Source organism: Tursiops truncatus, chromosome 13 (genome assembly GCF_011762595.2).
Source record: "Tursiops truncatus isolate mTurTru1 chromosome 13, mTurTru1.mat.Y, whole genome shotgun sequence".
NCBI lineage: Eukaryota > Metazoa > Chordata > Mammalia > Artiodactyla > Delphinidae > Tursiops > Tursiops truncatus.
The window spans coordinates 20,944,629-20,961,545 of NC_047046.1; the positions used below are offsets into that span (position 1 = coordinate 20,944,629).

At 42.2% G+C, this 16,917-nt stretch overlaps 1 protein-coding gene across 2 annotated transcripts in view; it reads right to left on the reverse strand.

The window, feature by feature from the left end:
- Positions 1-3,633: 3,633 nt before the first annotated feature.
- PITPNB (phosphatidylinositol transfer protein beta) overlaps positions 3,634-16,917 on the reverse strand; it is a 61,971-nt gene continuing 48,687 nt past the window's right edge. The window contains exons 9-12 of one of the 2 annotated variants that reach the window (XM_019950371.2): positions 12,378-12,488; positions 10,463-10,585; positions 6,791-6,876; positions 3,634-5,604 (exon numbers count right to left, since the gene is read on the reverse strand). In XM_019950371.2, coding sequence (XP_019805930.1) covers positions 6,829-6,876; positions 10,463-10,585; positions 12,378-12,488 — 282 coding nt within the window. In that variant the 3' untranslated portion in view covers positions 3,634-5,604; positions 6,791-6,828. The remainder of the gene's footprint in view (positions 5,605-6,790; positions 6,877-10,462; positions 10,586-12,377; positions 12,489-16,917) is intronic. The other variant, XM_019950370.3, reaches the window with a different exon arrangement.

Genomic DNA, 16,917 nt, shown 5'->3' on the forward strand with positions numbered 1-16,917 from the left:
CATGCCATCAGTATTCCAGGCTGCAGGGAGCCGGCGTGCAACGGGATGCCCAGAGGCGAGGCTTTTGTTTAGCACATACATTAATAAACACCGTAAGCCACTCCTCCGTTCCACTTCATGAAGCTCCCTCAGTCTGGAGTGCAAGGCAATTCTGCTATCGGCTGATTAGCAGGTGGTGTCAGAATATATAAGGGATCAACGAGGCGGAGACGTGTCACAGTGCTTTACTGCTTCTCAGAAATCCAAGGAGTAAACAGATTCGACCCAAAGTCGAGTGTCACTGACTCAGGGAAACTCCGGGCTGCTTTTCTAGGCAAAGGCCTAACCTTACCATGCCCAGTCAGGAGCCACGGAGCCGAGCTCAGGTTAGCACGTTGGCAGTGGTATCTAAGGAGCCAGATTTTAATTGTGGGAAATGTATAGGGCATCTGTGAGCTTTCCCATGAGAATAGCATTTTAGTTTAACAGCCACAGATGGTATTTTCTGGACAACAGACATACAGCGATATAAAATATGCCAATCGAGAAGAGTTTAGCTAACCAGCATTGTCTTCATTGTATTTTATACATCAACAGCTTTTGTTAGCACACCACAGCTCTACCCTTCAACTTCCGGTTGGGTATTGGCTGGGAATCAGATGGCAAACAGCAGCAACTGTCTTCCTCAGCTTAGAGCCTTTCTAGGGACAGCATCCATGCCGGGGCAGCGGAAATCTGCTCAGTCCCTTTCACCCATCCAACGGCCATGAGGTGGATGAACGTCACTGGCTCCACTTTACAGACAGCAGAGGGAGGCTCTCGCTGGTCACTGGCCTTGACTGCACTGGTCTTTTGGGCCTCACGGAGCCATGCAGGTGTTCAAGCAGGGGTGTAGCACCATCAGGGGCGTTCCAGAAAGTCACCTCTGGCAGAGACTGATTAAGGCTTTCCATGCTCTAGACCAGGTCTTGGCAGCTACGGCCTCACCAGCCAAATCTGGCCCACTGCCGGTTTGTGTAAATAAAGTTTTATCGGAACAGACACACTTACTTTACATATTGTCTACAGCCGTTTTTGCATTGCAAGGGCAGAGTTGAATAGCTGTGACAGACCATGTGGTCTGTAAAGCCTAACATATTTACTGTGTTTGCAGACCCCTGCCCTAGATAAGAGGACAACCCATCGGAGCATGGCTTGGACCAGGATATTCGAGAGGAGCAGGATTTCACAAGCGTTTCGGGGCCCTTTTAAGACTCGGTGACCAGCTAGGATTTCTAGCTTGGGCAGCACAGCCAGTGACACAGTTAACTGATGGGAGAAAGAAGTACATTTAGGGGAAAGAGGAAAGACTTAAGAGTTTGGTCTTAGACTTCTTCAGTTTGAAGAGTCTACCAAAGCTCCTGTTAATGTCTGGAAAAGTGAGGAGGGAATGCGGACCTGGAGCTCCCTCGTCTGTTCTCTCAACGTACTTAGTAGTACCCTGAGCTACCAGAACTGCTACCTCCTGCTGCAGCTGGCTGTCAGGATTTGATTCTCTGAGGGCAGAAATCTGATCTTACTGAATTTTTCATCATACTCCCCTCCACTCCAACCCCAGGACTCAAAGGGGGCCTTGCACAGCATAGGCAGGAATCTGTTGTGGACAAAAGGATCAGTTTCAGAGTCAAACTTTCCATCGGGAGAGGTGATTCTGGGGTACAACTGTGACTCCTGCCCATGAGGAGTTCCTGAGCTCACTTGGGAAGCAAAACATACAGATGTATTAACCAAGGCGGCAGTCTGTTAAGAGCCAAGGGAGGGGTGTAGACTGCTAGAGGTCACTCCAGGTTAAGAAAGGCTGCCCTGGGCTTTGAAGAATGGGCAGGAGTCTGATTACTTGGAGAGAAGGTCTTCTCGATGATCTTCCAGGAGCAGGAATTCTCTAAGCTCTCTCCCTGGCCTTTGAAAACGGGGCACACTGAACCCAAGCCATAGAAAGGCAACTGGTGGGCAACGGTATTTTTAAAGGCTCCCCCCATGATTCTAAGTGGAGCCAATGTTGAGAACCTCTGATTGACACATGCTGAATTTTTTTTGAAACAGTAGCCCTAGCATAACAGAACACTCAAAATTTTCTACTTTCCCTAATCCAGTCTGGTTTAAGAACTGGTTTTGAAGGGATCGCTGTTGTTTAATATTTCCAAGTCAGAAGACATAACCCCAAGTGATGTTGGCAGGGTTCCTAGGAAGCACACCCTGTAGATGCTCCAGGGTCAGTAGGACGACCTTTAACCTATCCCCCAGCACCTTCCCTCCCTCCCTGCAGTCACGTGAAGTCCCAAACTCTAAAGCTGACAGTGAGGGCAGCATTGAAAAAAATCGAATTTTGGACTCACTGAACTCTACCTCCTAACATTCAGTGGCTCTCAATGGTATCAGGTGTGAGGGTCTAACAACAGTCAGAACATTCTCCTTCCAAATCGTCAGGAACAGGGAATTCTATGCCGACCTCTTGTCAACTCGACTGCTGAGGGGAAATGGACAAAACAACTGTTAATAAATGTCTCTTACTTCCTCAGAGACAAGATCTGAGGGGGAGGTGGGGCTGTGAAACTTTACAGCTTCGCCAGTTGAAAAGGGGAGAGAAAAGTTGAGCTATTTAAAAGCCAGGTGTTAGGTCCACAGTGATTTTTAGATCAACCAGGAGGCAGTTTGGTAAATGGATAGAACAGGAGGGGAGAAATCACACTGAAGAGGACACAACACATGCTAGAGGATACAGTGCCTCAGCCGACCCTGAACACTACAGGGTACCAGGGCCCCAGTGACAGAAAAGGAGTCCAAGACTTGGCGAGGGTCCAGGAGGGGGGCTCCAAGGGTCCCCACTGCCAAGCTGCCTTTGGCCTGGACTTTTGCTTTCTCATCTGTAAGATGTGGATGACATCTTAAGATCTCTCTCCACCAATTCTCTAGTGTCAAACGACTACTTAATCAGACTGAGCTGTCATCTACCTCTTAACATGCCTGTCTCCCACCCTGGACTCTGCACTGCTGCTCACTCTGGCACCTCCAGGGGACCCGAGTACTGGGCGTGGAAGAGCTCAGCTCACACTGCTGAACGCACGAATGACGGTCCACGTGAATGCAAACACTCTCTGAAATAAAACACTAAGAAAATCACCTCAGAAAGCAAACACAAGAACACCCTGGAAATAAAACATTTTATTAAATCCATCCAGATACCTGGCCACCTCTCTGAAGGTTGAACCGCTCTAGAATGTAAGTTGGCACCACAAGAAAATAGTTGTTACGTGTCCAAAACTGGAAGATTGGAAGTGACCAAGTCCTAAAAGAGGAGATGTAAAACATGGCCCCAAACCAAAAAGCCACGATCTTGAAATGAGCAGAATCTAACAGCAAAATGCTTACTGAGTACTTTAAAAAATACTGTGGATTTTCCTTATTTTTCCCCTTTAAGAAAAGTTTTTAAAAACCCCTGAGACTAATATATAATCCTTCTTTACTGCTCAGATTTTAAGGACAAATTAAAAAAAATTTTTTTCCCAGAGTGGTAGTGCTGCAAATTAGAGAATTCTTGAAAAAACAGCAGAGAAGTCATCCACAGCGTTCTAAACCAGACGTGGCATCAGGGAAACAACCACTCAGGCACACAAGTGGCATTTTGTGATCAAATTTATTTTTTGTTTAAATTTCATTTACTTTGTTTTACTGTAATTTACACAAGAGACTGCCAAGTAAACTAGATATTTTACATTCACCACACATTCCCTCAAATCTCCACAGTTGTTAGAAAAACATTAAAATCCATGCGCTGGGCTCTCATTTCCGTGTGCGTCTAAGCTCCCAATGATGCTACAGACGCCAGCGAGAGTTAAGTTCATTAAAAGGAGAAGGCTAGACTCTTTATTTCACAAAATTAGCAATAATCTTCCTGGCATCACTTTGCAGACAATGATTATGCGTTGACAAAACCTATCCTACAACGGTGCCCAGAGAGTAAACATCAGTCTTGATCCTGAGTACACAGAGGACATGTGCGACGTGGGGTCTGCAGCTGAGGATAAAGGGTATCACAGCGCAGGAGTGATCCTAAACATCCTTGTCTAAGTCACTGTGATCACTTCAGTGGGGACACAGGTCGTGGGAAAACAAGGAGCAGGGAGGGCAGGACTGTCAGCAAATCAGATTACTAATGTGATATGACCACGTAGGGGCTTGTGTGCTGTAGGAGGGACGGGAGGTTAAAGAAGATGGTTTGTGACTTGAAGGCTTCAACGATACCACTCTATTCAAGCTCCCAGGACTGACAGGAGAAAAACTGGATTTGGACAGAGAAAGATAATAAAAATCTTACCTAGCTATTGTTCCTTTCTTTAAAAAAAAAAAGGAAAAAAGAAAGAAAAAAGAGGCAGCAGCTTCTAACCGTCATTTTCATGATGCCTTTTCAGGATATGTTCTAATGACATCCTACTTGAGAGCACATCCCAACGGGTGGAACTGCGCTGGCCCCGGGCAGGGCCTCCTAACCATGTGCAGACAAGCCTCATGCTGCCTCTGAACCTCTTCTTATCTCAAAGGCAGCATCTCCCCCTTAAAGTATATTTCAACATGAAAAGAGCAAAATGTCATCACTATCTATATTCTACCGTGTAAGCTGTGAGGAATCTAGATCCTTTGCATAGTTTCCAAGCTGTAATTTCAGAAAGCAGTCATTTCAGAAACAAGACTCCATGGAAGTGCTGTACGTCCAATTTTTCTAAACAGCCTACAATCCTATTAATTTCTTTATCAATTTCTTTCTTTGCCTAACAGAAGCCTGAAAATTGTATAGTGTTTGTTATAAATCACAGACTGTCATTTCCATTTTTGCTAGACTTGATGTAGAAAAATACTTGAAATTCAACATACAAAAATCCAATAAAAAATGGAATTTTTTTAAAAGGATCTTTTCCTTGGGGCAAACAAGTAAAAATTGGTCTGTAACTCCACTACTTACTAATAGATATTATCCAGTTTGGCTGTATGATAATGAAAATCCAGAAATAAATGATTATAAATACATTCAGAGTTACATTCCAAATTCCTTGGAATACCAAAAGATTTCTAATAAATTTTTCTGTGGGAGTCTGTTGATTATGGCACTAAAATTAAGATTTATAAGAGACTGATTTAAAAGAACAGAAAAGTAATAAAAGGCTACATATATTGGTCCACAACTTGCCATTTATGAAACATACCAGCTAGTATTACACTGCAGTCAATTTGTCCATTAATGGTATTACTCTGATAATTATTAAAATCTGTTCCAGGTATATATATTGAAAATATTTTCTTTTGCATTCTTGCTGAAGATAGGTACAGTACTTTGGAGAAATTGTACTAATCCCTTCAGTATGTATGTACATATATACACTAGTGTGTGTATTTTGATCTGCAGCTCTACATGCGTTTTATATACAGCTACAGATAGACACACATATATACACACGTGGTTGGGACCTGTGCCTGTGGGCACATAACCACAAGCACACGTCTGGGAAACGTCAACACTGCGAGACATGGTCAGATTCTTCTTCACTCATCACTGGCTGCACTTGTTCCCCTTACTTGACCTTGATTACGTAACTGTAAGGAAAGCGAGACAGTGCAATGTGTTAAAATACAGAGAGACACAAAAAATGTTAGACCGCAGCTTGTCACAAACATTCTCTTGGAAAAAAATCCTCAGTGTAACAAAACTTCTGGCAGACAATGCACCCCAACTACTGCATTTTTAACGTTTAATCTCTTGATTCTGGTCTTACTAAGGGCATAATATTTTGTTTCATCAGAGGGAAAATAAATTAGAAGCAGAAATAAATCATAGAAACTCAGAAGACCTTAGTGAAAGTAATAATAAATTTTTTAAAAAATTGTAAATGAACACTAAATTTTAAGAAAAGGGCTTTGGAGGAATCCTGGCAGAGTTCATCCATTCTTATTTGGTATTTTTCTTCAGGACTGAACATTTCGTTTCTCCGGTGTTCAATAATTAAAGAGCAGGTAGCACACGTCAGGGGGCAGCCAAGAAACAGTGGGGTAAGAAGTGTGTTCTGTCTTGTCATTTGTCTCAATAAACATCATAGCTCCATATTAACAAATGACGACAGTGTACTGCCGATTTTTGTTTTTCATCCTGCTTTCAATATGTGGGGTAGATTTTGAGGCTCTCTTTTTCCCCTCTAGGAAAATCTCTTATCTAGGCATGTAAATCTGTGTGAAAGAAATAAGACCATAGAAATATTTTACACTGTAAACAAAAAACAGTGCATTTACACATATTAAAGCTAAATATAAAGACTGAACAGTCAACATGAAGGAAGCCTTCCTGATATTCAAAAATTGTCAGCTAAAATGAATGATTGAGATTGGCCCTTATGGCATGGGATGAAGGATCTTTGACTTTAAATGCTTTTACATATTTCCTTACTAACCACAAATGGTCCTAGTGAGAAATAGGTCGATTAACTGGCTATGGATGAAAACTCAGCTGGTTTCTAGGACAGTGCTGCATGATGAGTAAGCGTACTTGGCAGCTGGATTCTAACCCATAACACTAAGAACTAACTTAGATTACTAAATTCAACCTCTTCCACAGATAAAATTCTTACAGAATAACTCAGGTGTTCACTGTCGATGTCTGAAATATATACCTCTTACATTCTAAAAATTAAACCATACTTAATATGTTGTCTCCACTCAGCAAGTTAACTACCCATTACCAAAAAGGTATTGGTTTTTAAACATTCTTTTTACCCAGGTCTTCACTTACACAGTTTGATATTGTCTCTGACCCTACAGGGGACTCATCTAGACATCAGCAGCCGACGTGCCTCGGATGGAACCCTTCTTACGCATCTAAACGTAAAATAAAATCATGAGCTGCTGAAATCACAGACTCTAAATTGGGTTAGTAAGCAAGGGGAGAAAAAAGATCTAGAAGAGATTGTGAAGTGACCGCTGCCTATTTACAAGCACATCCACATTAAAAATGAAGTTCCAGGGCTTCCCTGGTGGCGCAGTGATTGAGAGTCCACCTGCCGATGCAGGGGACACGGGTTTGTGCCCCGGTCCGGGAAGATCCCACATGCCGCGGAGCGGCTAGGCCTGTGCCTGCGCGTCCGGAGCCTGTGCTCCGCAACGGGAGAGGCCACAACATTGAGAGGCCTGCGTACCGCAAAAAAAAAAAAAAAAGTTCCGAGGCCCTTCTGTAGTTACCTTGATCTAAAGTAAATCTTGCAAAAGGCTTTTCTTACCACAGCACAAAAAATGTATCTATTCTCTAATCTAGGAAACAAAAGCCTGCAGACTGATGATGTGAAATTATCAAAGATAGCCAGGGTAAATGAACTGTTCACTAATACAGTGTGAGAAAATGCCCCGATGGTCTGGTTCACCTTTTCATAGTCCCTTGACCAGACAGGAAGCCATGAGGTGTCGCCACCTCTGGCTTCTGAGACCAGTGTCCCTCAAAGGAGTTCTTTACAGGAAGTTTATTAAAAAGAGGGAGGACAAAAGGAAGAACAAGCGAACACAGGAACAATGTATGAGAAACAATGGACACAAGGACAGGCATCAGAAAAGACAGGCATTCACAACAACGGCCTAGAGACAATTCAATGAGAAAATCAGAAAAGAATGGACAGAAAAGGAACACATGTAATAAACACATTTCTGAAGCTCAACCCTTCCCCCCTCTCCCGATCCCTCCTGAAGGTCCAGTTGAGAACAGGCATAACGTTGCCCTAAGTACTCCTTCAGTTGCTGGGCCTAAACCCAGTATTTCCTCTTCAGGATTACAGGCAGGGGCATTCCTCTCATGCCTAACCTCTTGAGGTGCTACGCCTTCTCTCCAGGGCCAAAACCCATTTGAAAGAAATCCAATTCTTCAGATATTTGTGAGTTAAGAAGAGAATTATAACACATCACATTCTATCATCAGGTGTCAGGGAAACAGGACCTCAAGAAAAGGGGAAATTCCTCCATGGTGAAGAGGACTTGAAAATGTTATGCCTCTTCAGGAGGCAGGTGTTTTCTGGGTAGGCATTTTGGCCTGTGGGCATGATGCTGCCCAGACTGAGATGCTCACAAACCAACTGTTAGGACTCAGAGCAGCAGCAATGGGCTGTGGAATAAAGCACTCCCCAGTGACCTAGAACAAAATAAATGGGCTTTAACATTAAGATGATCAGCATTTAACCCTGCAATCTGACGTGAAGTATTTTTGAAATATTTAACAAAGATACTGCCATGGATTCCCAGCCCTGAACCAATGACAGATTTCTACCAACTTCATGAGGGAATTTGTCAGTTTAAGCCATGTGGATACAATAATGATGCTTTCTAATAAACTGGGCTTCTTGTAAGAAGTGTGTAACACTTCTTACACCTTCTTTTCGAGTGTGATTCCCAACTCACAAGTAACAGAGGTGCATGGAGAAGCAGCTGAGCCTGCAGGCCCTCTGCCACAGGTGGCAGCCACAGTCACCACCTCCTGTCAGGGCTCTCCCGTTGGCGCTGTGTTCAGGCACCTTGAGACTAAAAACTTGTGAGGGAAGTAAGCACTCCCCTGGGGGAAGACAAGGCCTCGGCCAAGTTCCGTCCGAGGGGTCCAGAGCCCAAACCAGGGAGGGCTCCATTCGTTACCCCTTCAGCCATCACCACTCTTCCTCATGCTATGGACGGGCCTTCAGCATAGAAATCAAAACCAAATGAAAACCTCCTTCCTGAGAGTTCGAATCAATAAATTAAGTCCATTTTCTGTTTCTTCTTGGTGTTGGCAAATCGTTTTTTGGAGATGCCAAGGCTGTACCATAAGCTTAGTGGGAATGAGTGTGTAATCCTGCTGCTTTCTTCTTGATGTTCAGCTGACACCGGCTGCTTGGAGGGGTTGGAGGCAGAGGTGGCAGCTATTACTGGAGCCTGGAGCACCTGGAAGGAGCAAAACCAGGCAAGGCAGGAGGAAAGAGACTAAGACTGGGTGGTGGTGAGGGGTGCTGCTCAGAGAAGGGAACCTGACTCTTGAGAAAGGGAAGACAAAAGTGGGAGAGAGGCATTGGAAGGAAGGTAGCAAGTACCCACGACTTACTCTTGTCCGTTTAAATATTTTGCCTGGGGCCAGCCTAAAAATAAGGGTGTAAGGGATGGTCTTCCATGCTTGCCATCCTATCACCTTACTCCCAAGATCTAGAACTCAGAGCCATACTTTTAGTATGAGAAATTGAGGTCAGAGAGGCCTCTATTGTCTGGCCTGCAAACCAAACCCCAATTTATAATGTCACTATGGGAAAACATGTTCCAAATCTCAAAAACTGAACTTAAAAACGTTTGGAACAAAATCCATTCATAAGCTGGAGGCTGCTTAAAGTTTACTTTATGTATAAGATAAGGTTAAAACATTTTATTGCCTTATAAAGAAAATATGTCCTGGTCCTCTCAGAAGGTTTGTATAAAGCTAATTAGAAGCAGATCTGCTGTAATCACCAAAAGTAAGCAATTTTAAACACAGATTCTTTACAATGCTATGTGCCAGACAAATAGATTTCCTTCTGTGCCAAAGAACCTGATTTGTTGCCATTCTCCTGTGATTAAATGGAGTTCCTGCCTCACACACAGGCGTTCGTCAAACACTCCCGCCCGCCCACGGGGCTTCCCAAACTGGGACTGCTGGCAGGACTCTGGATGCCTGCATGGAAACCACAGCCTACCCTGGACATTCCTCGGGTTTACTTCCCCCGTGGGGCCTTACTTCCAACAGAAAAGAAGCGCAGCCCAGAGCAAAAGCAAAACCAGACGCATGCAAGAGTAAGTCGGGGAAGAAACCACTCTGGGAGAAAGGGGGTGCTCTTGAGCTGCAGGGCCAGCTCTCTGGTGCGGGAGGAGCTGGGGTGGGCTTAACTTTGAGAAACGGCATGCAGACCTCCAGCCCAAGGATCACCTGAATTTCTGCCTAAAGCTTGTAAGAAATAAGGAGACACTGCTAGTTGTGGGATGGGAGGAGGCACTTCTGCGATCAATGACAATACTACTAGCCTTATCTTATCTACAGAATAGCGAACTAGGACTTACAGTGCTAGCATTAATAACTTACTGCGATAACAAAATGACAAAGGCAACTTGGCCTGATAAAGTGAATGCCTAAAAGGACTGCGAACCAGGCACCAGCATGGACAACCAATGCATGAAAAAGAATACAAGACCACTGAACATTTTACACGTAACGAATTCTGGATCAACAAAGTTCTAATTTACTTTCACGAAAGATGCTCAACAAAGGAGAAATCAGAATAAAAGGATATTAGTGTCTAAGAAACTGGGTTTTGAGGATATAGAGATTAAGAAATGGCTTTCAATAACACTTTTCCTAATTTTAAGTCTATACTTATTAAGCACACAGTTTTAGAAAGGGGAAAGTAGAGAATTTCCCCAGAATGGGAAGTCTTACTGTTTCTAGTTCTTTCTGAGTTTCATCTTCCATTCTCCTAATATCTTCCATTGTCAGATCAATCCACTTGTCAATCCAACAAAAAAGCTGGCGATGAAAGTTTGTAAATATCCTTTTTTCTTGCTTTTAAAACAAAGAAGAAAATGATTATAAGACGGCAAAACTCTAACATAACATATTAACTTTATGTGCCCCAATTAACCCATGAAATCTACATATTCTTGGTTTGAAAAGACCACTATTTCAATTAGTGAAAATCTTAATTCCGTCCTATTAACATTTTGTAAAACAAAAGAAAAAGAAAAATCTCCCTTTGAAATGTGAAACAATCCTCCTTGCAAAAGCAGAATGATTTACCAGAAACTGAAAACAAATGTGGTGGGCATTCTGATCCAACACGAACTCCTGCTAGACCCGACTTAGTTTTACCTTTTTCTAATGTCAGTGACTAAAGGTCAACTTGATTTCTTCTGCTATAAAATCATACACTGTCATTCTTAACTTCTCTGCAATTCAAAGAAATATTGTGATGTAGAATACAACATGTACTTAAAGAAGAGAGTTCTGGGTTCTTTAGAATAAAATGTTTTATTAAATTAAGAATTCTTATATACTCTCCATTAATTTTTCTGCTCTATTGTTATTAGGTACATATATACACACACACACACACACATATATATATATATTTAGTGGCTTTAACATATATAATTAGTGGCTTTAATTGCTGGATTATTTAAGTTTTACTACACTTTCCCAAGAAGCGAGAAAAGTGCAATAAACAGTGAATACTTTAGTACGTTTGGACAATCGACTTAAATTTTTTTTTCCATGAACAGGATGGACTTTATCAATTACATGTGTACCTTCTATTTATCAGAACTGGATTGTTAATCTATTATTGTGATCCAAGAGGAAGAAAAGAAGCCAGTATTTACAGAGTGCCTACTGTGGCCAACAGCAAGCAGGCCCAAGAATAATGAAAGTTTCCAGCACTTTAAGATCCTTTTTTTTTTTAAACTTATTTATTGGAGTATAATTGCTTTACAATGTTGTGTTAGTTTCTGCTGTATAACAAAGTGAATCAGCTATATGTGTAACATCCTTTTTTAAAAAAAATGTTAGAGCAGTTACAGTTTAAAAGTAGAAAAGTTACAGTGAAACTCAGATGCAACTAGTTGTGGGAAGTTCAGAGATATAACAGGGGCCTCTATATAATGATAATGGAATGAACTGTTCACCCTATAGGAAAATTAAATACCAAAGAAACTTTCCATGTTCCTCACACGTTTACAACCATGTGTTTCTATGCAACTGCAATTCTCCCCTCTTTCTACATCAAAATACTTGTGTTACTTTCAGCTGAATAAAGAAGACATAAAAAAGAGGTAATTAGAATCTGGATCCTCAGATTATGTCACCCTAGGTTCAGCGTAACTATTCTCAGTGAGGATCTCTGAAGAAGACATCCCACCAGAAGGTGGAAATTGCACAGGGCACAGAAAGTGTGTGTCAGGAGAGACCTGTGTGCAGGGGCTATCAGCCGAGCTGGGACAGAGGAGCCTCAACATCAAGGCATGGCCTCTCCCTCCAGCCAGTGCCAGGACCCTGGGTACCCTTGGAGACATGCTGGACGTGGAGAGGGCGCTCTACAGAAGAGCTGGGCAAACCATCAGAAAAGCACTTTGCACCAAAAACCGCTATGCTTTTCTCCAAAGAAAGCCCCTTAAAACCTCTGCTGGCATCTGTTTTTGCTGTTTGTAGGCAGAAAAAGGAGGGCAGAGAGGAATTACACAGAGGGGCAATAATTTCATCTAAACGAGAAGGAAAAAGTGGCAAAAGAGAAACTATACCATTAATAGCTACTTCAACTCTTAACCTAAATTTAAGTCACCATCCTCTGAACAGACTTTACCTTCTGAATGAAGTTTTCTACTTTGCTTTGCAGTCCCCACCACTTGAATTTGATGGTCACCAGCTTATAGGCACACATCTGAGGACAGTCAGGGTTGCTTGCCAGCTCCTTCTGCATGAGGAAAATTGAAAATGGGCAATCGTGACTTAAAATTGACTGTTGTGTAACAACATCACAGACGTACATGAAGAAAATTACAATCTCATATGTGTTTAATTCAGGTATTTGGAAATTTGAAATCATTTTAGCAAAAGCAGCAGTATTCCCCTGCTGCAAACCCTCCTTCCACAGACCAAGTTACTTCCTGGCTCTACAATTTAATAGGCACAGTGCTCCGCCTCAAATTACACTATTCATATTTCAGATTAAACACCAAATTCAATTCACGTCATATCAATAGTGAGCCTTTAATACGTAAAGGTTCTCATAACACCATTATCGCACTCCCACCGTGGATGTGGTGAGGTCTCATCCATTTTATTGAGCCTCAATAAAAAAACCATGAGGAAGATTAGTCGTCTTCTTGTCTTCAAACACTGGCAAGTGGAGGGGCACTGTTTTTTGTGTTTTTTAAAAAATTTATTTATTTTTATTTTTGGCTGTGTTGGGTCATCATTGCTGCGGGCCTTCTCTAGTTGCAGCGAGCAGGGGCTACTCTTCATTGCGGTGCACAGGCTTCTCATTGCGGTGGCTTCTCTTGTTGCAGAGCACGGGCTCTAGGTGCGTGGGCTTCAGTAGTTGTGGCTCGCGGGCTCTAGAGCGCAGGCGCGCAGGCTCAGTAGTTGTGGTGCACAGGCTTAGTTGCTCTGCAGCATGTGGGATCTTCCCGGACCAGGGCTCGAACCCGTGTCCCCTGCATTGGCAGGCAGATTCTTAACCACTGCACCACCAGGGAGGTCTGGGGCACTGTTTATTAACTGAGGTATTTTTCAACCGAAAGCGGGGACATTTAAAGGGATGTAGCAGCAAAAGTGATCTATAATTATCAAGTATTTGAAGGCAAATCCCATACATCCGGACTTTAACTTCCATAAATCATTACAACTCATAGTTTAAATGTAGTAGGGAATCAAATCAAGAGTTAGGGTAAAAAAGGAAAAATATTAAAAAAAAAAGAGCAAGGGAGAGAGAGGGGGGACTATGTGGACAGAAAAAAACAAAATAAAATGTTCGCAATTTACTTTCATAAGAAAACATGAAAAAGCAATTAGAATTTGGATCCTTAAAACATGTCACCCTAGGCCCAGAGTATAAAAACTTACTCTGGATTTTTAGGTTCAGCATAAATAAATAAATAAGTAAATAAACAGGTAGAGAGAAGGAGAGAGAGGAGGCAGAAAAGGGAGAAGAGGAGGGAAAAAACAAATACGGCAAAGTGCTAACAACTGTCCAGTCTAGATGGAGGTGTTTACTGTTCTGTTCTTTCGGTTTTTATGGCTGCTTCTGAAAATTTTCATTATAAAAACTGGGTGGGGGGGGGATTGCAAGCTATAGTATTGCTGATGATTTCTGTGAAACTTAGTGCAGGCTACTGTCCTAGTAAGCACAATATACTAGCATGTTTACTTGGGGGAGAGGGGTGAGTGGTGGGGGAGGGGTGAACCAGGAACTCACCGCACACATCAGTGTCTTCACCATGGACCCACTTAGCACCACTGTTCTCCCAAGGTGGTATATGTGGGAGACTGATCCGCTCCCGAGCTGACCAAGGAGAGAGCCTGGGACGGGCCCAGAGCAAAGGCAGCCACCAACCTGTCTCTGGAGCTCCCAGTCTAGCATGGAAGGCAGGTATGGTTCAAAGAATCCCAGGTGGCAGAGGCGGACTGCAGGTATGGTCTAGGGGAAGGGCCATCCAGTAAACTCTCAGCCCCAGTTCTGGTGTAATTCCAAGAAGAAAGCTATGTCTCAGGACTGTTATAAAGACTAAATAAGGCAGAGTATGCTCCGTGCTTAGTTGGTGGGACTCGGAGCTTAAAACAGATTAGTTCTCCCTCCCTTATTCTTTCACAGAGTTGTACCTACCACCTTGAATTTGCAAAACAATTTTAAAATAAAGTTTCTCAAAAGAGTAGAAAGTTATGGGGACCCTTTTTATAAAAACTAAATTAGAGTGAAAAGATTAAGCAGCCTTTTTTCAAGCGTTCTTCCCTTTTTCACCACTGTTCTTAGCTTCACACAGCACTCAAATTGCAGAGCTGGCGTCAGTCACACTGTGTGCCACTATCACTTCTTGTCAGCTTGCACTCATACACACCCCCCACTTTCAGTAAGTTCGTTGTGTGTGAACAAATATTACTTCCATTCAGCCACACGTACATAAAATTTTAAAATGATGAACTTCTAGGTCTTATTCTAAAACCTCAAGATTATTCTTCATTTACACAATCATAGCAACCAGACCACATTTCCCCCCGAAACTCTCAATAATGTTCCAGTGTCAAGTGAATTCTATGATACAATATATGAAAAAATTCTATTTTGGTATTATTAATAGGACTCAAAGCCTGTAGAGTCCTGCATGACTGATCAACTTTTCTCAGAAAATGTCTTCTGTAATAACATTTCATCTTCTGAATAATGACCTGGTACATGGATTAAATCAATGAGGCAACATCACAAGCATTTAAATACAAACATTACATACAGCAGACAGTCCTTCTGTAGGTGAGTTCTATGTCAACAGAAGGACTTGGCTAGCTCAGCTCTAGTTTTCCAGTTTCCTTCCCATTAAACAGAGTACCAATGTGAAAATTCAGCATGGATGTGTACGTGTGCACATGCGTGCACACACACATACCCATACTTTATGAACAAGTTTAATTCAGCAAGTATTAAGTGGGCACCATTTACAATCCCATTTGTGCTAGGTGGTATTAGAGGACACACATGTGGCTGGTAGAGAGGAGAGTGACTATGAAAATAATGATGAAACCACTATCCTTGTACAAACAATCCCTATCAGAAGGGACACACCTCTGTTGTGGACACTGTGGCCCCAGACTAAAATCACATATTTGTAACTCCCCATCCCGTCCCTGACCTGCAGACCCAGCTCTTAAGCTGGGCTCTGGTGTCTCTAAGAGCAGTCCACAGCCTTCCCCAGGATGTAGCGAGCTTCTCAGTACCCAGCCTTGTTGAAATAATGACAAGGTTGGCCTTTTACAGATCATTTTTTCAATAAGCAGTGAGCCAGAGTGGAGGTACTCTCTAATCCAATAAGTGTCACTGACATGAAAATTTCACATGAAATACAATTTGGGTGTATGTAGAATAAGGCACTTAAAACTGTGAGGTACACCTGCCAAACGGTAGTGCTAGACTCGGAGTAAGGGGACTTGGGTTGCAGTTCCCATTATGCAAAGTAACTTCCCATGTAACGTGGGCAGGATCCTTTACCTCCCCAGGCCTTAACTTCTCTGTCAGTAAAAGCAAAGGCTGGGCTCCACTAGAGCTTTTCATCTTCCACTGACGTGCCACTAAAAGCAGGGGTGAAGGAGTTGGGTGTGAGGGTTGGGGTTGGCCCAGGGCTGCAGTGGGTAAGCTCATGTCCCTGACATTCAATGGCTTGTCTTACAACTTCCTATAATTTTGCATTTTATTCTGTAATATGCTTAGGCTTAACAAAATATCCTCCTGCCCACCTACTCAGGCTGAAATTTCCTCTTGACTGAGAACCTCTGATGCACTACTGATTAGTCCTAAGATACCTTCCAGATGGAACATTCCAAGGTCCTATTAATTACGGGCTACTGAGAGCTTCGTTCTCAAACTCCAAATCATTGGACACCTTGTGCTAAATGAAAACCCTGGGTGTTTCTAAAACACCAACTCTTCAGAATTTCCCCACCATTTTATAAAAACAGCAGGATGAAGCATGGCTCTAATTAAAGAGTAAGCTAAATTTAATACACACATGCCTATACCAAACTGGGGCTCCAAGAACAAAGCACACACGCGTGACTTCAATAATTACCCAAGTTTGTTTCTCACATTCTTTCTAGTGACTTTGGCAGGCTGCTCAAACTAATTAAAGTACTACTGGTAATTTACAAAGTAACACTGGTCTATAGCATTTAGTTTAAAAACTGTAAGTGATGGGACAACAAGAACCAGTTCTCTGAGCTATCTTCCATGGATCTAAAATGTACATTGTCTCAATTTGATTTTTCTTTTCCATCCAATTTACAATTATTAAAAAAAAAACTGCAGCGAAGAATATGTAAACCAATTAAAAAAATAAACCAGTGAACAAACAGCCTGCTGCCTTTATTTCTTGGCCTAATTCTCCACAGTATCAATACTCTAGTGTGAGGTACAGAAGGTGACTTACAGAAACACAATCTCAAAGATCCCCGGGAGAAAGATGAGAACATAGAAGCTATATATTTTCATCAGCTATCATTATTAATATGTATGTGATATTTAAGGTCTCACCCCAATTCTAAAAATGACTTATGCAATTCACCTCTTAATCTGTGCTGTGGTCTTAAAACTAGTGATTAAATTAAGAAAATAGCTTTAAAAGTCTCTTTTGGGACTT